The following is a 21,265-nucleotide window of genomic DNA, read 5'->3' as shown; positions in this document are numbered from 1 at the left end:
CACATGCCCCTGAATATGTATTTCACTGCATAAATGCCTCAGGTAAGTCACACCTGAGTCATGAGCCTCTGGGAAGCTGCTGCAGAAGCCAGTGAGAACGTAGAGCAGCGGTTCCCAAACTATGGGTCACAATCCCAAATGGGGTTGCAACATCAGTGGATGAGGTTGTGGGAGTTGGGGGCGAGAGGCCATGCTGAGGAAATGGGGCCATAAAAGGGGTCATGCTAAGGAAAAGTTCAGGAAACACTGACCTAGAGTGAACCCTGCTCCTATGGTGTGGAGGCTACTATCCCAGGAGAGGGAGGCAGGCCTACTGCAGAGATCCAGCAAGGTGGTGGGGGGCCCACAGACAGGGTCTGAGCAAGAGATCTAGAGTGATGCACCAGCAAGAGCATCCTGAGGACCTACCTCACACACAGAGCTTCCAGTTCCCATTAGCTGAATGAAGATCAACTCCATGCAGTGGTGGGGCTCACTTGCTGGTCCCCAGGATTCACTGCTTGCAGGTGGGGAAGCAGTGTTTATCATTAGGCCCAGCTGAGATGCTTTAGCTCCCCTGGGTGCCTGTGTGAGATGATCCTGTTCTATTTCATAGGAATTGGACTTGGCCCTACTTGGTGCCAAACAGTGCCTGGCAAGAAGGTTACATGTGCTCAGTCCAGGGGCACTGCTGCTGTGATTTCAATCTGTGACCCAGCACCTGACTGAGAGCCCTGTGGGGTCTTTGGGAAGACTCCCATTCCCTTCTGTGGTCCTGGCACCTGGGCTAGACTTTGTGCTAATAATCCTCTGTGTGTGCAACAGATGTTAACAGCCCAGACTGTGCACCCACCTGGCAGGCAGGGGGAAGACACTTGCTTTACCTTGTTGATGAGGCTGATTGGAGACAGAAATGTGCCTCCTCCAAGGTCATAAGGTGAATCAGTGACAGACTTGGGGTAGTGCTTAGGCTCTGCCACTCCCTGCCTCTTGAGGGGTGGCAGGGACTGCTCCACAGCCTGGCTCAGCTGCAAGAGAGAAGGGGAGTTTGATTGCCCTAATTAAACCCTAGTGACTTTTGTCTTTGTTAGGGAGCTGGAGGGTGGAGTTGAGTAGTGAGCGAGCGAGTTCCTGGCTGTGCGGAGGGTGGAACTGGTTTATCTGTACAGAGCCAGGGGTGTTTCCCAGGCCGGCTCAGCAGAAGGTCAGTCGGATTTTACAGCAGGAGTAGGGTGAGACTGTTTTGGGCTCTTTTCTGGGGGTTCCAGGGTGCTTTGCAAGGGTGGGCAGGCAGTGCCAGTTCCCTGTTCAGAAGCAGGTGCCAGGGTTCAGGAGGCTGGGTTTTCCCCAAAGTCACAGAGCTGGTGGCAGCACTGCTGAGATTTGAACCTCTGTCCCCTGATGGGCAGTGTGTTGCTCTCCCTGCTTGGACCTGTGGTCCCTGGGTTGCCTTTCAGCTAGGTAGGAGGGAGCTGGGGCTGGAGCTGGCTGGGAGTTGTCTCTGGGTTCCAGATCTTTGGCAGAGCTGATCAGCTTTGCTCTCTCCTGCTGCGTGCTGCCCTTTGCCTCAATGCAAAGCAATGCAAATAGTCCCCACACTGATATGGATTTTGTGCTGTGGGAAAGGGTTGCTCACCCCTGTTCCAGCTGGATTGAAGGAGACCAGGCTGGTATGTAGCACAGAAAACTGGGCAAACCTCTTCTCAAGCAAAGCGACAGGGCTGGTTAGTCTTACAGAGGTGCTGAGAGTCTGCTTGACTGCCTAAAGCAGTGGCTCTCAACCTTTATAGACTGGAAGCATCCCTCAGAAAATGCTGGCTCTTAGTTTCCTTTGTTTTTTGACTCAAAAAAGTACTAGAGCAAGTATTATGTTACAAAGAATTTGGAAGACCACAACAGGTCAGAATGTTTTAACACTATGGATTCCTGTTTGAAACTTCTGGGTGTATCTCGTGAATCATGTTTGTACAACTACCAGCGCTAACATTGTGAGGCACCTTTGAAAGGATCTCAACACACCCCAGGAGGCCGTGGCACCCTATCTGAGAATTGCTGGCTTAAAGGTTTTCTCTTCTAACAATAATTTAACAGTCAATGGCAAGTCTCTACAAAGATCTCAGAGTCCATTGCTAGGGAGGTCATTATCATCCTTTTCTTCTAGAGATGGGGAAAATTGAGGCATAGAAGAGCAGTGACTTGCTCTGCCAGTAATGTAGGACCAGAAATAGAAACCAGGTCCTCTGAGTCTTAATTTAGCAGCCTGTCCCTAAAGCCATCTACCTGGCATGCTGCAGCTGTGCCCACACAACTCACAATACTCTAAAAGTCCTGGAATCAGCGTAGCTCCTTCCCACCAAATGCAGCACAGGCATGGAGGTTTCCCTCCCAAAACATGAGTGTGGGATTGGGAACAAGAAGGCAAGGATTTATCTTTTGGGCTGAAAGACAGTCCTGCTTCTCCTTGGATTGCTCCAGGCCATGCCCCACACTTCCTGCTGTCCTGATGGTTGGTCTTTTATTCATCAAATGCCATTTCCCCAAAAAGACAGCTGCTGAAGTCCAGTAAATTCTCATTTCTGAACTGGGCCCACCCATGGTATTGACATAGCTTCCCTTCATTGATAACCTGGGTCCTGGGGGTTCTTCTGCCAGTCTTGCCTCTGCGGTGCACTGATGACAGGCTGGCTGAATCTGGAAGCACAGCTGGGGCTTGGAGGAGTGGGGTTTGCTCCCTGGTTTTGCCATAAGCCCCCTGTGTGACCTTAGGTAAGGCACAATCACCCTGTTCTATGCTTCCCCCCTCCCAGCACTGCAGCTACTTCTGGCATTGACACAAATTTGGGCTTGCTTGCAACATTTTGGAACCTAGATGGAGGATTGTGACTCTCTGGAGAGGCTTCACACAGCCTTGAGGGATCTAGTTGGAAGAGGGGTGTGCGTGGGGGGGGGGGAGGTGGTCTCCTTTGGAGGGGACTCAAACTAAAGTCTCTGTTCATTGCAGGTGAGTGCCTGAGAGTGCTGGCCCCCACGTCACTTGTGGAGGTGAAGGTAGGAGGATGGGCACAGCTGCACTGCAGCATCATGCAAACCCCCCTTATTGCAGCCTCCTGGATGAGAGAAAAGAAGCAGTGGAGCTGCTCTCCAGCATCACCACTAGCTTCCTTGGGACCAGGAGGCTGTTGTGCTCTGGGTCTGGGAAGTCAACATAGGGGCAGATTTTACAGCTGACATCCCAGATGCAAAATTTGGCTCCATGTGGCATGAGCCCGTCCTGTGAAACCTGCAGAGGGCTGGGGTGCTATGAGACCTTACTTAAGGCACTGTCCATTTCTGCCTCTGAGCTTCCTGCTGAGAGCAGAGCAGGACCTTTCTGCAGAAGGTGGGATGGGCGCACACCCTGCATTGTTCTGTTAGCTCTGTGAGCACTCCTGGCTTGGAAGGTGACTGGGGGAGGAGGAAGGGGTACCAGGATCATCTCTGAATTACTGGGTCCAGCACATGAGAGACATGGTCAGACTAACCCAGTATGTAGACCTCCACTCTTGGCCATCCATCTGCAACCGAGCATTTGGTTCTGTGAGTGGCACTGGTGCTATGAGCTGGGACACCTGAGCACCAAGACTTGGTCTTTCCTCTATGTGTCTGACAGATCACCAGTGCTTCCAGAATCTCTCTAAAAACCACAGAGACAGGCAGCACAAACTGTCCATCTGGGACATGTGCATGGCTGATGCTAGCGGCTACATGCTGATGGTGCAGGACACAACTGGCAGTGAACACTAGGGCTGTGCGAAGCAGCTAGTATTCACTTTGGATTCGGCCGATTCGGGGGACAACGATTCGATTCGGTGATCCAAATCACTGTCTTGATTCGATTCAGCCAAATCTGATTCAGAGATTTGGCAGCAGCCAAATCTGGGCATCAGCCAAGCCGGGCCCATCCCCCACCCCACTCCCAGCCCAGCAGTGGCTGCCCTGCCTGCCCCAGCTCCCAGCACTTGGGGAAAAAATAGCCTTGGCTCAGCAGGTGCTGCTTGGTGGGGGGCGATCCCTGCTGCCCCATGCTGCGTGGGGAGCTCTGCACAAGCCCCCCCCCCTTCCTCAGCCCCTCACGGGAGCCCCACACGGGCCAGCTCTGAAGAAAACCTGAAGAAACCCCGGGACTCCCTGCTCTTGACGGGGCTGTTCCCTGCTGGCCTGCACCACGTGGGGGGCTCTGCAGGAGTCCGCAAAGCCCCAAGGCTGCACCAGGAGCGGTGAGTCCCAGGGCTTTTCTCAGCTTTTTTTTTCTTAAAGGGCCAGAGCCCCGGCAGGCAGGGCAGCCGTGGGGGACCCTGGGGAGCAGGGGTGGGGGGTGTCAAGGGAGCTCGTGCAGAGCCCCCCCATGCAGTGTGGGGCAGTGGGGATCGCTCCCCACCCGGCAGCACCTGGTAAGCACCCAGGCCTTTTTTTAAAGTATCGAGCTGGGGCGGGCTGGGGCAGCCATAGGGGGGCTGGGGGAGTGGTCAGGGGAAGGGGGGCTGGCAGGGGTCCCCCCATGGTCCCCTCCTCCCTCCCCCACCCCAGTACTTATCAGCTCAGAGTGGCTGCAGCTCCCTGCTGCATCCACTGGGGACTGCCCAAATCATCAACCTTGTTCAAATCTTTGCTGAAGATTCAGAGAGCTTTGAATCGATTCGGACCTTTAAATTGGTCCCCTGATTCGATTCGGATTTGGAGATTCGGCCACCGAATCAGGCCAAATCTCCTCCAAATTGAATCACCACCTGAAGCTTCGCACAGCCCTAGTAGACAAAGCACTAGACAAATACATGCTGCTCACCTGGGTGTGCAGCTTAAGCCCAACTGGCAGGGAGAAGCCCCTGAGAAATGTTCCTAAGGGTCCCCTTCACTTGTCTTGCCCTAGTTCGTTCAGCCCCTTGAATGAGTTGAGGTTGGGTTTTGGGTAAAGCCCAGGTCGCAGCAACTGAGCCTCAAGGGCTGTGCTGAGCTGGCTTCTTGGATACTCCAGATGATTGGATCCAGCTGGCAGGGTGTCCTGGGGCCTCAAGTGCTCCTGCAGGGAAAGAAGACAGGTGGTCAGGGCTGGACACAGGCATGGGCAAGCCAGGCGGCCTCCCAGGACCCTGACAGAAAGGGGCCCCAAACATGGTAACTTTTAAATTATTATCATCATTATCTCTGGTGAAGGGGGGCCCAATACTAAAAGTTCGCCTGGGGCTGCCAGGAGTCTGGGTATAGCGCTTCGATTCTGGAGGACTGCATCTCCCCTGAGGGCCTGGGGCGGTTCCCCGGAGCTTGGTGTTGCTATTCATGCCTGTGCCCAGTGACCTGTTCCAAGCTGGCAGTGTGTAGCGCCCCCATTGGCATGACTGCAGGTGTGGACATCTGGTGCTGGGCAGTTCCATCACTTGTGCAAGGTCCTTTTTATAGATGAGCAGTAAGGGAGCCAGCCCTGATTTAACGGGGAGTTCTTGTCTATGTTTTACCACTTGCCTCCACCAGCCCAAGCCGCAAGGTGTGAATGAGCAACTCCCATGTACAAGAGAGCCTGGTCTCCTGGGTGGCATGAGGTGAGAGATGTCAGCTATTAACACTTGGTTTCTCCTGGCCTTCACCTGTCCATGTTCTGTCTCCCTGGCCCCATACTTCTGTCTAGTAACACCTTTCCTTCCCCTGTGCATTTCAGACTGTCCCCAGCCATCCTCTGGGACACCCTACATCTCTGCCCTGCAAGCCAAGTCACTTGCCCTGTCCTGATCTGGCCTTTGTTACAACGGAGGCAGCACAGTCCAGGCATACGTGATGGAGGCCGAGTGAGTCGGGGGGTCAGAGTGGTGCACGCTGTCGCTGACCGAGTCCTGCCTCGGTACTTTCTATCAGGTGTGGGGCTGCCTGGAGACCCCAGGGTCCTACTGCCACCAACGCTTACGGGATCGGTGCCCCCAGCGAGGAGTTGGAAGCCGTGATGTCTCAAGCAGAAGGTAGTGGTTGATCACGATCAGCTAAGTCAGCTTTTGGCTGGGTGGGACAGTCTGCTCCTAAATGGAAGTGAGTTTGTTGGAGCCTTTGAGCACAGGTGATGCCTTTAGTGAGTGGGGACTGTTGACTGTCCATGTGATGGGAGGCAGAGTCACGTGCAGACCAGGGCCCCAATCCCATCAGGGTAGGCAGGATCAGTCTTAGTGTTTTAGAAGAACAGAATAGAAACAAATTTCCAACTCATCAATTTGGTTCATTAACTTCTAATTCCATTTCCCTCTTCCTTATTAATGCAGTCCCTGGACTGTCTCAGTGCCTCTCTTTGTTCAGACTCATTCCAGTCTCTCTCTTTGTCTCCTTTTCATACTGTTCTTAAAGAACCCTGACTGTCATAAGTTATTGTAGCTTTTTATGGACTTTCTCCCAGAGTTGTCCCCCTCCCCCCAACCTGCTTCCTCTCCAGCTCTCAACCCAACTCCCCTATTTCCTTCACTTTGACATAACACCTACAACTAGAGCACTGACTTCTCACAGCCCCTTTCTGGGTCTTTTCCAGTCTCCTGGGTTCCCCCTCTGTACTACTGGATAGCTCTGGCCAAAGCTTTAAACCACTTGACCCTGGCTGGATCTTGGGACCTCTGCTCCATTCTCTTCCCATTTGACTTTTGGAGATTTGTTTGTATGTCCAGATACCACAGCAGTACTTGGCTAGTGCAGGAGAAAGGGAACTCTGTTAGAAACAAAATCTGACCCAGCTAGACCTTCAACCTGAGCCAAGTATGGAACCAAGAGCAAATACAACAGGTAAGGAGAATAGGTTCTGCAATCTCCTCTGGTAATTGTATTGCTGGAGAGATGCTTCAGACAGCTTGGCTCCCTTGGCAGTACCTTTAACAGGGTACATTACTCCACTGATTCCTGGAAATGTCTGTGGGCTATAACTTGTGCTGGATCACCCGTGATGGCTACCCCGTGTGTGTCTTCCCACAGGTGAAAACAAAGTGGAGGATTTTGAATGTTGTCATGTTACCATAAACAACAAGGAGGATGTTTCTGACTTCTACTTGCAGCTCGAAAAGCTTGGAGCGTAAGTCAATAGCCAACCTCTCTGCAAAGTTGTGACTGACTATGCCTGGAAGTGTCCTGCTACTCTGCTAGGGCTCTTGCGCTACAGATGCTTTGGAGAAGAGGGGGATTTCCTTACTCATGTGTGTGTAGTATAGTGCATGCTTTTGTACCTACTCATGAGCAGCCTAAGCTGAGAGTGGGAGCTGGAGAGAATCACAGGGTCTGCTGGTATCCAGCAGCCTCCATAGAAGACCCCTCTGTATTCATTGTAGCCCAGTCCTGTCTGTCATCCACTTAAATGTGTGCTGCCTTCCTCTTAAGTATTAAGCCTGAACCATTGCAGCTAGTTCTTTTAGGAGCTGGTAGTGATCTCTTCCTGCTGACTACATTAGTAGTGCTCTTAAATCCTGCTTACTTTAAATATTGGGGCTGCTGGACTGTATCTGGGAGCTGGCCTGGGATGCCCCAGCCTCCCTGATGAAACCAGACCAGCTGTCTGGGTGTGCAAGATGCCCTGCTTAGCAGGAAGCCATGCCCAGTGCTCTCCCTCCCTTCTTGCCTTGTTCCCTTCTGCTTTCTCTTCCTTAGTGGAAAGTTTGGAATGGTTTACAAGCTTCAGGAGAAGGCCACTGGGAAGATCTGGGCAGGGAAGTACTTCCGAACACGGACGACCAAGGAGAAGCAGGCGGCCTGCAAGGAGGTGGAGCTGATGAACCTGCTACATCACCCCAGACTGGTGCAGTGCCTCGCAGCCTTCCAGAGCCGGGCTGAGCTGGTGATGGTGATGGAATAGTGAGTGAGGGCCAAGGAGGACTGGATTAGAGCAGCCCCAGACTAACCATTTGCTGCCCTGTGTGGGGGTGGGAGGATATTACACACTATTGTTTGCTCTTATGGGAGCACCTCAAAGAGGGGAGTATTGGTGCCTAGGTGAACAGCATCCAGCACTTATCAGGTAGACAGAGGGGTTTCCAACCCACTTGGGTTTGGTCTGGACTTAAGCAGAAGCACCCAGCTGGCCTTCTGAGTTGCAGTCTGACCCCAGGGTGCTGAGTCCATAGCTCTCCCCTATGTCCCCTACTTTTGGCTTCTTGTCAGGGCAGCTGGGGGTTGGGCCAGTGCTGCCTTGGATGCAGGAGTGAATTCATCAGGGAGTGATGCTCCATGACTCCCTCTCCTTGCTCCCTGGCAGCATCGCGGGTGGGGAGCTGTTTGAAAGGATCTTGGATGATGACTTTGAGCACACAGAGCCCACCAGTGTCCAGTACATGAGGCAGATCCTGGAGGGGATCCAATATGTCCACCATCAGAGCATCGTCCACCTGGACCTCAAACCTGAGAACATCGTGTGCGTTGGCAGGAGCAGCCATTGGGTCAAAATCATTGATTTTGGCCTGGCACGGAAACTGGGTGGGTGAGAGGAGCCCCACTGGGAGGAGTTCATCCTGTGGGGATGGGAGGTCCCCCCTCACTAATGCTGGAGCTAACACTAATGCCCCTGCCACAGCTTATGGGACAGAGGTCCCAAGTCAGTTAAAACAGCCCTGCAATGTGCTTAACCTTCAGTATGGTCTTGTGTTCATCCCTGTTCAGCAGAGCATGTGCATCAGCCAGTGCTTCAGTGGAGCCAGAAAACGGATGTCTCTACTGCTAACTGCAGCATGTGAGGAGTTGGGAAAGGGCTAAAGCAATAGCCAGCTTAAACCCCTGCCCTGGCTGGTCTGGGAGTTTCCGTTGTGGACATCCCACTGGGTCTGGCTCTGCAGAGTGTGATGTACCTGCTGTAGCAGCAGTTGCTTGGGGCCTCTGAATCTGTATGTAGAGAAGCCAAGTGTTTGCCCGGCTATGACTAGTGGATTGGGTACGTTGAGCCTGTTCTTCTGGCCTTGGCCCAGTCTGGACAATTTGCTGTCTAGCTCTGGGTGGGAGTTAAAGCTGATGTTAAGGTGTTCACCATCTAGTATAATGGAGCTCTGATCTTGAGTGTGGCCTCCAGATATTGCTGCCCTACAAATAGCAGGGTTGCCAAAGGGGATTCCAGAGAGATGGGTGCAGTGGGGAGGTCTGCTGGCCCTTTGCTTTTGCTAGTGCCTTCATGAGTAGAGGTGCCATGTCATCCCCATTGCTCCCATCTTGTCCCTTCAGATCCAAACAGTCCTGTCAAGGTGCTACATGGGACCCCAGAGTTCATGGCCCCAGAAGTGGTTTCCTTTGAGTCTGTGGGATTCACTACAGACATGTGGAGCATTGGCGTGATCTGCTACATCCTGTGAGTGGCCTTCCCATCAGCAGCCTTCAGAGGGGAGGTGTAGGTCTTATCTGAGTGAATAATGACCTCTTCTCTTGCTCTCCCAGGCTGAGTGGGGACTCCCCCTTCCAGGGGAGCAGTGACATGGAGACGCTGAACAACATCACAGCTGCCCAGTGGGAGTTTGATGAGGAGACCTTCTCAGAGATCTCTGAACAGGCCAAGGAGTTTATCAGCCAGCTGCTGCAGAAAGATAGCCAGTAAGGAGGGCCAGTTCTGTGGGAGGGAAGCCTGACTGAGCCTTATAGGGTTGCAGAGAAAGGCAGAGTGCTGGGAGTAAAGGCAGTCATTCAAGCAGTTGTTGAGGGCATTGGATGGAGCTCTCTGGGGAGCATTAAATGTGGAGCCTAAAGGCTGTGACTCCACAGTGGGGAGCTTCTTCTGAAGTTCCATCCTGTCTGAAGAAGGTGAGACAGTCAGGTGGGGATGCTGGTGCAGGACATGCAGAAGGGTGTGGGGAGGTGGCTGAAAGCCTGGGTGGAGGGCACGAGTCTCAGGAGTTTGCAGGGGCATGATCCTGGATGATAAAGGTATTCCTTGGGGAGGTTCTGGGGAAGCAGTATGCCTTTGGGGGTGGGACAGAAGCTGTGGGTATGAAGTGGCAGGCATTGCCATCTCCTTATCCTCCATTTACTACCTCCCCAAGCTAAAGCTAAGCAGTTCTGCTTTCTATGCCTGGAGCCAGCCAGAGGGAGGCTTGCTAGACCTGCAGGCTATAAACCTATGCCTGGAACCTGCTGCTCCAGTCACTCCCACTCCTGCCCCCAACATGAGTGATAGTCAGTGCTGGCCATGCTGAGCTATGGGACTGGATTAACCAGCCACTCTGTTCACCCCCAGCTGCCGCCTCTCCAGCGACAAGGCCCTGGCACACCCCTGGCTGAAGCAAATAGCACCGAGTGCCACAAAGACACTGTCCAAGGAGAGGATGAAGCAGTTCCTGGCCCGCCAGAAGTGGCAGGTATGACTGGGACCTGCTCCTGATGCCTGTCTGAGAGCCTGTGCCTTGCCTGACACAGTGGGTCCTCTTCCCACTCCTCCCACTCCTGAGGTCCAGGTTTTTTAGTTTTATAAGGAAATTTTTCATGTTCCAAGCCAAATCAAGTCCAAATCCATGAGTCAGTCCAGAACCATATGTGGCCCTACAACTGGCAAACATCTTCCATCCCCACCAGGGGCTTCAGATGTTTCCAACGTCTTTTGGCAGGCATCCTATGTGCAGGCTTGGGCCTGGAGGCTTGGGGTTCAGATGCCCTCAAGTTTTGCCTGCCCTCAGCCATATGGCCTCAGGAGCAAGCTAGGGAGGAGCCTCCCATTTCCATAAAGTGGGCTTTAAGCCCCACCACCTTGGGGGGTACGAGGTCCTGTGGCTGAGAAGAAGCTTCAAAAGATCTCCCAGTGCCATGAAATGCGGCAAGGAAGCCAGGCAGCTGTTCCCTACTGAGCTGTTCTCTACTGGGTTGAGGTGTCTCCCAGCCTCCAGTGCTGTGGCCCAGCCAGGGGTGCGGTACTGCTTGTGCTTAGGATTTCTTCTCTAGAAATCTTTGCTGCCTCTTTTCTTTTCCCTCCAGAAAACAGGCAAAGCTGTGCTGGCATTGAAGAGACTCTCCCTGCTGTCCCACAGGCTGGATTGCAAAGTGACTGACCCTGATGCCCAGGACAAAGGAGGTAATGGCCCAGGCTATTAACCTGTGTTTAATCCTGACCAAAACCTACCAGGCCAGGGCCTTTGGCCACACTTTTTTCCATCAGGTCCTAAGGTCAATGCAATATCAACTGAAGAGCACTGTGGTGACAGACTTTTATGTCTTGCTGTTCCCCTTTGCAAGAGACCTGTTGCAGACCTGTCTGGATGTTTTGCAAAGTGTAGCACTTTTTTCCCCCTTCTACTTAGCTTAGCATCACAATGCTTGGAGGCCCTTGATGGAGGGATCATTAAAGACAAGTCTACATCTGGCCATTGCATGGCTGGCTAGAGCAGGGAGCAAGTGCTTTAGCAGTTCTTGCTTGTCAGGCATCTAGTTTTGATGGAGAGCCTGGACAGGTTCTGGACCATCTTGGCAACAGAGGCTGATGTCCTGTCTGGAAAGGGAAGATGAGGAGTTGTGTAGTTGTCCACAGCTTCACTTGCCAAGTTTTATATCATAAGACCAAAAGGGACCAACTTTTTGCTCTCTTAGGGAGGAGATGCTTTTGATCTACAGCATCTTCAAGAGCATCACATTCCATTTTTAAATCTCACAATTAAATATGTGGGCCAGTACAGTACTCCTTTTTCATAAACTCATAGGTTACAGGTCAGATAAGTGTGACCATTTAGTCTGATCTTTCATGTTAGCTATAGGAAATCTCTGAATCCATTCAATTTGAGCTAGATTGCAACTTGTAGAGAATTAGCCAATCATGATTTAGAAATTGTCCATGGCATCTATTCATCAGCAAGTGACAGTGGATATAGCAGCTATTCTACTGACTGGTGGTACATTTTTCTCTTGTGGCTGTAGAGACCAATGTTAGAGATGAATGTTAGATGTGCAGGCCCTGCCACAGTGGTCACAGGTGTACATGGCATTAAGGGCTACTGGACTGAAGGAAACAGCCTGTCAGTAATGTTTCTGTTGTAATTCAAGTAACCATTTCTTGTCATGATGTTGGACTCCATGATTGAGAAGAGAGTGCCACTTTGTTCTGTCTCCTCCTAAGGCCTCCCAAAGGGATTCAGTTCCTAAAGGCTTTTGGTTTGATTCCAAAAGCATTCATGTCCTGCTTTCAGACGTCTTCTGAAGTGCAGTTTTGGGCACCCTACTTTTCTGTCTCCACCTGCAATTTGCCCATATAGGATGTCCTTCGGGATGTGGCCATCTTCCATCCTGCAAAGATGGCCAAGCCAGCGTAGGTGCCACTGTTTGAGTGATGCAGTGGTGGTTGGCAGGTTAGCTTTGGTGATGAACTCTGTGTTGGTGATTTCTGTCTTGCCATTTGATGTCAAGGATGTGTCATAAGCAGTGTAGGCGGAAGCTGTTTAGCTTTTTTTCTTGATATGTATATGTTGACCATGACTCACTGCTTTACATAAGGACACTGAGGATGCAGGCTTTGTACATAAGCAGCTTAGTTTTGATTTGTGAGTTTTGCATTGTTCTAGACTTGTTTGGAGAGCTTACTGAAAGTGGTAGCAGCTTTTCCAATGTGCACATTTACCTCTTCATCCAGTGATAAATTGTTGCTCAGTGTGGATCCAAGGTAGCAGACCTTGTTCACTGCCTTGAGAGCTGTGTTGCAAAGGCTGATAGATGGGGACTGGCAAACTCCCTGTCCTAGGACCAGTCTTCTTGATGGTTAGGGCAGACATCCTCCAAGCATGGGAGAAGCAATTCATGCATATTTGTAGTTGGCCTTCTTCATGAGTGGTGAGTCAACAAAAAAGTGTTCCCTAATAAGTATGTGCTTCACTTTTTTGTCTCGGCTTTTAGGTGGGATAGATTGTAGAGTTTGCCATCTGATCTTGCGTGAGGATATATGCCCTCCTTCAAGCTTTCAAAAGTGTAGTGCAGCAGAAGATCCCAAAAAGTGTCGGTGTCAGAACATGACCCTGCTTCGCTCCATTCTTCATCTCAAACCTGTCAGAGGTTGATCCATTAAACTGAACTGTGGCCTGCATGTTTTCATGGAAGGAGCATATCATGCTGAGTAATGTCAGGGGGCACCCAATCTTTACCAGGACCTTGAACAAACCTGCTTTGCTGACAGTGTCAAAGGCTTTCATCAGGTCAACAAATGCTATGTACAGTGGCTTATTTTGTTCTCTGCATTTTTCTTGGCATAAGGAGAATATCATATCCACTGTTGATCTCCCCTCTCTGAATTCCAGGTAGACACAGCCAGCAAGTTGTTGCAAGTGTTTCAGGATGACTCTGGCAAAAGCCTTGCCTGTGATGCTAAGGAGAGAGATGCCCCTATAGTTATTGCAGTCACCCTTGTCTCCCTTGTTCTTGTAGAGAGTGGTGTTAGCGTCATGCATGTCCTGGGGTACTTGACCTCTCTTCCAGCAGCACACTAAGAGTTGATGAAGATATGGCAGCAGACTAGCCATCCTGCACTTGAGAACGTCAGCTGGGATGCCATCCTCCCCTAGTGCTTTTCTGCTTGCTAGAGAGTCGATGGCCTTGCTAAGTTCTTCAGCTGTAGGTTCTCTGTGTAGCTGTGCCAGTACACTTAGAGTTAGAAGCTGATCCAGTGTCTTTTCTGAAATGTCTGTTTTATGGGAGTAAAGCTCAAAGTAGTATTCAACCCAGCGTGACATCTGCTTATTGTTGTCAGTGATTTTTACTTTGCCACCTTGAGACTTGAAGGGGGTGACTTTAGTGACAGTTGGACCAAGAGACATACAAAAAACTTGAACTCTTGGTTCCAAAATGATACCTTTTATTAGATCAACTGGAAAATGTCAAGAAAATTGTCTTTTTCTGCAAGCTCTCAGGATCAAAGTCCCTTCGTTAGGCTCTGGGAAAAGTGTAGATGGTACAAGTTGGACCAAGGGCTTTCTTCAGGCCATTATATATAAATTGCAAGTTTCCTGTGGCTGAGGCAAACTGTATCTCTTGGTATAGGTTAGCCCAGTACTGGTTTGAGCAGTATCTGGCTGTTTTCTGTACCATTGTCCTGCCATGCTTCAGCTTCGCCTTGGAACTTTCTGTTGGATTCTGGTTGTGTTTCAGGTAGGCTATGTTCTTGGCTTAAGCAAGTGGTAGCATCTCTTCTGAGTGTGCCTCAAACCAGTCTTTATTTGACAGTTTATTTTTTCCCAAATACTCCTGTGGCTGTTTCTTCGATGACTGCTCTTGGTCCACTCAAAGTTCCTTCAGCATTTGCAGCTGTTGCTTTTGTAGACATAGCTAGCTCAAAGGTCCTTTGAAAGTTGAGGCACTTGCTTTGGACTTTTGTGCTGTGTATGATAATTCTTGATTGACTTTTATGGTTGGCTCTATGCAGTGTTTTTGGTATCATTTTCACTTTGTGACAGTAAGGGAGTGGTCTGTATCATAATCTGCCATGTGTTAAGTGTGGGTGTGTAGTACACTGGGCAAGTCTTTCCTCCTGGTAATCACAAGGTCTGATTGATACCAGTGGCCAGATTGTGGGCGTCTCTGTGATACTTCTTCATGCTTTTCCTTATCCTGCAAAGTAAGTGTTAGTGATACGCAGGTGGTTTAAGGTGCAGAGTTCAAGATATTGTCCATTTTCATTCATTTTCCTAACATCATAATGTCCCAGGCAGGTTGGCCAGGAGTCGTGATCTGCACTTACTTGAGCATTAAAGCCCCGTAGGAGGAGAAGCCTCTTGCTGGACGGTAGGTGCTCAATGACTTGGTGTAGAGCATCATAGAAGTTACCTTTATCATTTGAACATGCCTGCAAAGTTGGTTCATAGGCACTAATGGTGTTAACCATCAGTTGACTGTAGTCAGAGTGAGATGACATGACCTGATGTTCCAGTGGGGTTCTCAGTGGTTTTGACCAACCTGTTGCAAACTGCGAATCCTACCTCATGTAGGCAAGTATTTTCTGCATTCCCACCTTCCAAGGAAAAGTTGTAGCTGGCCTCATGAATGGAGCCAGAGTTGGCCAATCTTGTCTCCTACAAGGCTGCAATGTTGATGTTAAGTTTTTAAAGCTCTCAATCAATCAGTGTGGTCTTTGGGACATTGTCTGTCATTTGTAAATTGTCATTCATGCCAAGACGTGTGGTCCTGACATCAGCTTCCCAGCCAGAAGGTTTTAAGGTTTCTTTTCATGTTGCCTGGTACTTGGTTTGCCATCTATTTTTTTTACTTTTGGTTTAGCCCTACACACCAAATGAGGCAGGCAGACCATAGTGGGTCAGCACCTTACTGGCTGGGGGGCTGCCCAGCTTAAGGTGGACAGTAGCTGACCAGTGGAACACAATTGATTCCTCCCACTGATGAAGGTGACTGATGGTACTCAACTCTACACCAGTTGTGTTGAGCTTATAACCTGTGACTGCCCCTTCTGTGTTGTGCTCGTGCAAGTAGCAAAGATGGAGTATCCCCTCCATTCAGTTTTGGCTGCAATGGCCTGGGCAGTTTTTATATGGAGATGCTTTAGTTGCCCATGTATCAATGTCCCCTCTTGGCCTAGCTGTTTGATCCAAAATGAAAGGCAGAAGTCAATATATTTGGAGCCAGCTTGGCTGCAGGAGCTGCTGGTATGAAGAAGATCTTCAATCCATCCACCTTTCAGGGCTCCACTTCTAGACTGGTTGCCAACCAAGGTCGGAAAGCCCAGTCCACCCTGCCATGGCATCTTCCTTTTGGTGGCATTTCCTCCACCAGGGATAAGAACTACCAGCATCCTAGGTTGTTCCACCACCCAAAACCATTTGCACCATAGAGGTTGTTAGGCTATTTCCCACCACCCAGCTTTTGTCATTGACAGCTGCAGGTAGTACCATCTACTGTCATAATGGTAGCAGACCTGGCCTGGTCTGACCTGACTGTTTACAGATTGTCCCGTCATCTGAGAATCTGCTACGCCCATAGGTAGGCTGTTACAATGGTGAATTATTTTTGCTGTTAAACTTCCATTATCAAACTTCTGTTCTAGGTACTTACAGACCAGTCGGATCACCCCTTAATTTTCTCCTTGTTTGGCTGAATAGATCAAGATCCTTGAGTTACTGTAGAACAGCTTTCCCAATATACCTCCTGGTTCTTCACTGAATCCTCTCTAATTGAACAATATCCTTCTTGAATTGGGGACAAGTGAATTGGACATGACATACCAGTAGTAGCTTCGTCAATTCCGCGTACAAGCATCACAGAACTTACCTGATCATGCTTGGGTTTGGTTTTTTTTCATCCCTCCCATTAATATGCAAAGATCATATTAGCCTTTGGGGCTGCAGTATTGCACTAGAAGGTTATGTTCAGTTGATCAGCACAGTGACCCTCATGTCCTTTTCACAGTGCCCTCCCCCCATTCCCATCTTGTAGGACTGGTGTTCTCTAATTCTAGATTATAACCTTTTATATGACCTTACTGAAATACTTACTGTTAATTTTGGTAAGCTGGGTGCCAGTGGTTCCAGTCCTTCTATATCTGACTGTCCCAGGGGAGCGGGGGCACCGGGAGACCCCCGCGGCGACCAAGGGATCTGCTTACCTCCTGCAGGGCCGGAAGACCCGGAGAGACTCCACCCGCCGGCGCTGCCGGCGCGGGCCATCAGCCGGGCGCTTATCCCGGCTGAGCGGCGGGGGCGGGGCACGCCGGCCGGGATGAACAAAAGGCGGCCCTGCTGACGCAGCACGGCGGCTGGAGGGAGAGAGCAGGAGCGCGGAGCTCCAACGTGCAGGGGATCAGCCGCCACCCGCGGAGTGCGGGACGCCGCCGGGTAGAAGCGGAGCAGGCTGCGAGCAGCGCAGTGGAGAGCCCAGAGGGGCAGAGACGGGGGGAGAAGTCAGCCCCAGAGGCGGGGCAGCAGCTGGCGGGGAACTCGCCACCCGAGGCAGCGAGAGGCGTAGCAGCTACCCCGGGAGCGGGGCCAGCTGTAGCCGGTGTTGCGGAGCAGGCTGCGAGCAGCGCAGCGGAGAGCCCAGAGGGGCAGAGACAGAGGGAGAAGTCACCCCCAGAGGCGGGGCAGCAGCCAGCGAGGAACCCAACACCCGAGGCAGCGTGAGGCGTAGCAGCTACCCTGAGAGCAGGTCCAGCTGTAGCCGGTATTGCGGAGCCGCCGGAGCGGGTAACGGCGGCCGAGACTATTGGGGGAGGCAGAGAGGACGGCTGCCTCCCAAGGAAGGAGGGATCAGGGCAGCACTCTCCAGCTGGGTGAGGCATACCCGGCCCGAAGACAGCCTGTAGGGGCTAGGGTGCCCGAGCCGAGAGAGAGGACGAGACGAGGATGGGGGAAGAGGCCAGGACAGGAAGACCTGAGGTGGCATATGGCCGGGGTGTAGGGGAGGACGGAGCCCCGAGAGTACCTGCGAAGAGGCGTGCCGGCACCCGGGGATACCCCGAGGGAAGACCCCCCACTGAGAGAGTCATCAAAGTCGTGGCAGGCGAGTTCTGGGGTCCCCCTTAATACCAGCCGGGGTAAACCCTGGGGCACACCAACGAAGCTCGGGGGCACACGATCCCGAGCCCGGGCTAAGGCGGCGCGCGAGCTCCTAATCAACCGGAGGCAGGTACACTGACCTATCCCCTTCACTATTTGACATGGTCCAGTCTTTGTGTCACTTGTTAGCTTGATCAGTGATGATTTTTAAGTTGTCTTCTAGATCACAGATAAAAATGTTTTAAGCAGAGGAGGGCCAAGAACTGATCACTGAGGAGCCCTACTAGAAATGTGGATGCAGTGATGAAACTCAACTTAGTTGCATTTTGAGACCTCTCATTTGACCAGTGCTTAATGTGCCCTGTGATGAATTTTTATTCTGTTTTGGAAAAATGTGTCTGCAGTAAAATCCTAATTTTTGCATACTGAAATATTGCTGCTTTTTCCCCCCACCCTACTCTTCCCCCTCCCCAGAGCTGGACCACAGCCAAGAGAAAGGGGAGGTCTTTGCCTTCCAGAAGCCACAGGTCAAACAGGAGCCCCACTTCTTGGAGTCGCTGCAGGACCTGGTGGAGGTGGAAGGCAGCAGTGCCTGCCTCCGGTGTCACATTGAAAGTAAGTTCCCTTGAGACCCTGCAAGGCTTTCTGTTGGCCATTGGGGGAGGAGGAGTGGGGATGCAGGCATGGCTTGACCTTGCCTTGTTCTATTCATGCTGGAGTGACCTTGGCAAGCTGGTCTGTAGGAGGCAGCTGCTTCTGGATACAAGAGGTGGCTGTACAGCAAGGGCCTAAACTGTTCTTATTCCATGCATGGCAACAGGTGGAGTTTTGTGTAGATTTGAAAGCCAAGTACCCAGTCACGCACTCTCCCTCTGCAGCCAGTAGCCCTACCAGCACTGGCCCTTAACACCTAAAGGTCCCTATCACGTGGAGAGACAGCCGAGCTACCTTGGGGCTCCAGGAAGGGGTGCTGGTGGCCAGTAGGTGGCACTCTTGCTGCACTGAAGTGAGCCCTTGCCTGGTGTTGTATGTGCTGTTACTCCTGCATGGGGATCAGGGGACTAAGGACTCTTCTACACCTTACAGGTATCGCACAATTAACTGGTTAATTGCACAGTTGCCTCGATCAGCTACATGTGCAAAGTACTTGCCATGACATAAAGCTCCAACCAGCTATAAAGCTAGACATCAAAAATGTGTACTGATTTTATAACTGGTTACTATTGAGCTTTAATTTGCGCATATAGCAAGGTCTCCCCTAGGTCTGGGAGCCCCGTCAGCCACAGGGGTGCACCATGCCCAGACAGGGCTGGGAGTTCTGAAACTATGGGGACTCTCAGCCCTACCTGGATCCTGGCAGCACACCTCCTGGTACTGGGACCCAGCTCCTGGTACCAGGATCATGGCTGCAATCTCCTAGTCCCCGGGGTGGGAGATCACAGCTGCAGCCATCTTCCAGCCTCAGGGGCTTCCATGCACCCCCAAGGCTGGAAGATTGCAGCAGCTGTGGTCTCCCAGCCTGGAGGGTGCATGGAAACCTCTGGAACTGGGAGATGGTGTCTGTAGTGGTCTCCCAGCCCTGGGGACGCATGAAACTTAGGGGTTGGGAGATCACAGCAGCTGCATCTCCCAACTGAGGGGGTGCATAGAGCACTCCTGTAGCTCAGAGCCCTTCAACTGAGGGGGCTCCAAGCTGCAGGAGCTTGGTTCTTGTTGCTGCAGTGGGAGCCCAGGATTTAGCTCCCCCTGCACCCACAATAAGGCACAACGGGATCTAATGCATGATCCCACAATTGCACCTCCTGTCATATACATGTTGCATGGCAGGAAGTGTGATTATGTGGATGGCACATTAGATCCCATTGCAACTTTTACCTACAGGTGTAGAGGGGCCCTAAGTCCAATCCTGGACATAATGTATTCATGTGGCCCTTCACCCACTGCACAGGTGTCCCGTGTAAGGTCAGAGAAACCTCCTGGGGGATGTGGCCAGTCTCTGGCTTGTCAATTCTCCCTTCTTCCTTTGCAGGTTTCCCTGACCCAGAAGTGACATGGCTGCGGGGTGATGTTCCTATCCAGGAGTCCCCTCATCTGTATGTTGCATATGAGGAGAACGGGAGCTGCTCCCTAACCATCTTGGAGCTCACTGTGGAGGATGCGGGACAGTACGTGTGCAGGGCTGTCAATGATGTGGGGGAGGCAGAATGCAGTGCCAGGCTGACTGTGTGCCCCCAGCAGAAAGTCACATATGTGTAGAGCGAGCGATGGTGGAGGAGGAGAACTGTTTGGGAGCAGCCGACTAAGGGGATCATTCTCTTGCATCTGTCCGTTGTGGCCCACAGGGGACACTGTGCTTCCCATTAGGCTCCGTCCCTTCTCAGTCTTGATTTCATGGCATTGCTGATAGTGGGGTGTGGAAGTGGCTGCCCTCTGCTTCCTGCTGTGCCAGGATGCAGGAGGACAGATAGGGGGGCCTGACCCTGCACCCCTGAAACCAGCAAAGCCTCTGCTCTGCCCATTTCATGGTGCCTGGATTGAGCCCAAAGTGCCTAAGCCAAACTGCTACCTGCTGCCCACTCTCCTCTCATGCCTCAGCTGCAAAGTAGGAGGGATGAGCAAATGCGCCTCTCTTCTGCATCCACTCCCCATGTACCAAGGCAAGAGGGAGGGCTGTGGTGTAGGACCCACCCCAGTGGTAGTAACAGCCCTGTCTGTACCAACTTACATGCCAATATCCTGTCTCTGGACAGCACATGTATTGTGACATCAATAAAGTACTGCATGGTGTTCTTCCTTGGAATGGGTTTATTTTTCCCTAAATGTTTTTCAAGGAGTCGAAAGTCACCGCTGCCTCCACTGGAGGATTCCCTCTCTTATGTTCACATATATTTCCCCAGCCTGTGTGCATTTGGTGGAGGGAGGGGGAAGGATTTCTCTCCACACCTCGAATGGTAAGATCCTTTTTAACACAAGCCCTACCAAATGGGCTTGTATTTGCCTACCTGTGAGCCTAAGCTCAGCTCTGTTGCTTTTGGGAGGGGCCAAACTGACTTCCACCAGGGCAGCTCTGATCTTTTGCATCTGCCCTCCCTCCTCAGAGTATCCTGCTCTGCTTTGCTTTTCAGTCTGGTAGCTTGCTGTTTTTTTCCTACCTGCTCTTTATATGTGCCTATTCTTTATTGGAGTTTCCAGCCATAGAGTGAGTTAGACCTTGGACAGAGCAACTGTTTGGGCTCTTCCAGGAACAACAGTACAGCCTGGAAATGCAGGAGCAAGGGCAGGGGGTTTTAAAGGAGCCAGTGATAATGGTAACAACTGAGGCTGCTGAGTTATTCCAGATGGCTCATTTCACTCAAAGTAAAATGAGTGACACAAGTGGGTGCAAAACCAGGGGCTGCAAAAAATGATCCCTCAAGTGAGAGAGCAGAGAGTTTTGCTTAGCTCACCCCTTATGGACTGCAGGGTAGGCCACTGCCTAGCTGGAGAGGATTAAATGTTGTTCAGTCCGTCAGCACAGGGAGCCAGGATGCAGAGTTGGGGGAGCTCCCTGCATACCTCGACCACCCACTGTACGAAGCGAGGCCTGCTGTGCCCATACAGGGGACTGCACAGATTAGTACTTAAACACGGAGCAACAAGGAAGCAGGGACTCTTCAGCAATGATTCTACACAGGACCCCACACCAGGTCAGGATCTGAGAGTGCAGTTCAGCCCTATATGAACCACTTCCTTGAACTGGGTCATATTTTTTTTTACTTAGACCACTTTTTCCAGTGGAAAGTACAGAGTTGCATGAATGTGTGAATTTTTTGTTTGGAAAACAACTGAAAAAACCCCAGGCAGGCATGGTGAACATG

General features: G+C 51.4%; 1 protein-coding gene across 1 annotated transcript; it reads left to right on the top strand.

Moving 5' to 3' along the window:
• The first annotated feature begins 1,034 nt into the window (after positions 1–1,034).
• On the top strand, positions 1,035–20,208 carry LOC102557905 (myosin light chain kinase, smooth muscle). The gene is made up of 13 exons (XM_014596266.3): positions 1,035–1,211; positions 2,981–3,027; positions 5,485–5,552; positions 5,669–5,963; positions 6,952–7,048; positions 7,618–7,821; positions 8,222–8,439; positions 9,175–9,298; positions 9,385–9,537; positions 10,178–10,298; positions 10,909–11,005; positions 17,883–18,023; positions 19,438–20,208. Exons 4-13 carry the CDS (start codon positions 5,948–5,950, stop codon positions 19,662–19,664), a joined length of 1,398 nt encoding a protein of 465 aa, XP_014451752.1. The 5' UTR covers positions 1,035–1,211; positions 2,981–3,027; positions 5,485–5,552; positions 5,669–5,947; the 3' UTR covers positions 19,665–20,208.
• The last annotated feature ends 1,057 nt before the right edge of the window (positions 20,209–21,265 follow it).

Source organism: Alligator mississippiensis, chromosome 4 (assembly GCF_030867095.1).
Source record: "Alligator mississippiensis isolate rAllMis1 chromosome 4, rAllMis1, whole genome shotgun sequence".
Classification (NCBI taxonomy): Eukaryota; Metazoa; Chordata; order Crocodylia; family Alligatoridae; genus Alligator; species Alligator mississippiensis.
This window is presented reverse-complemented; position numbering and strand designations above follow the sequence as displayed.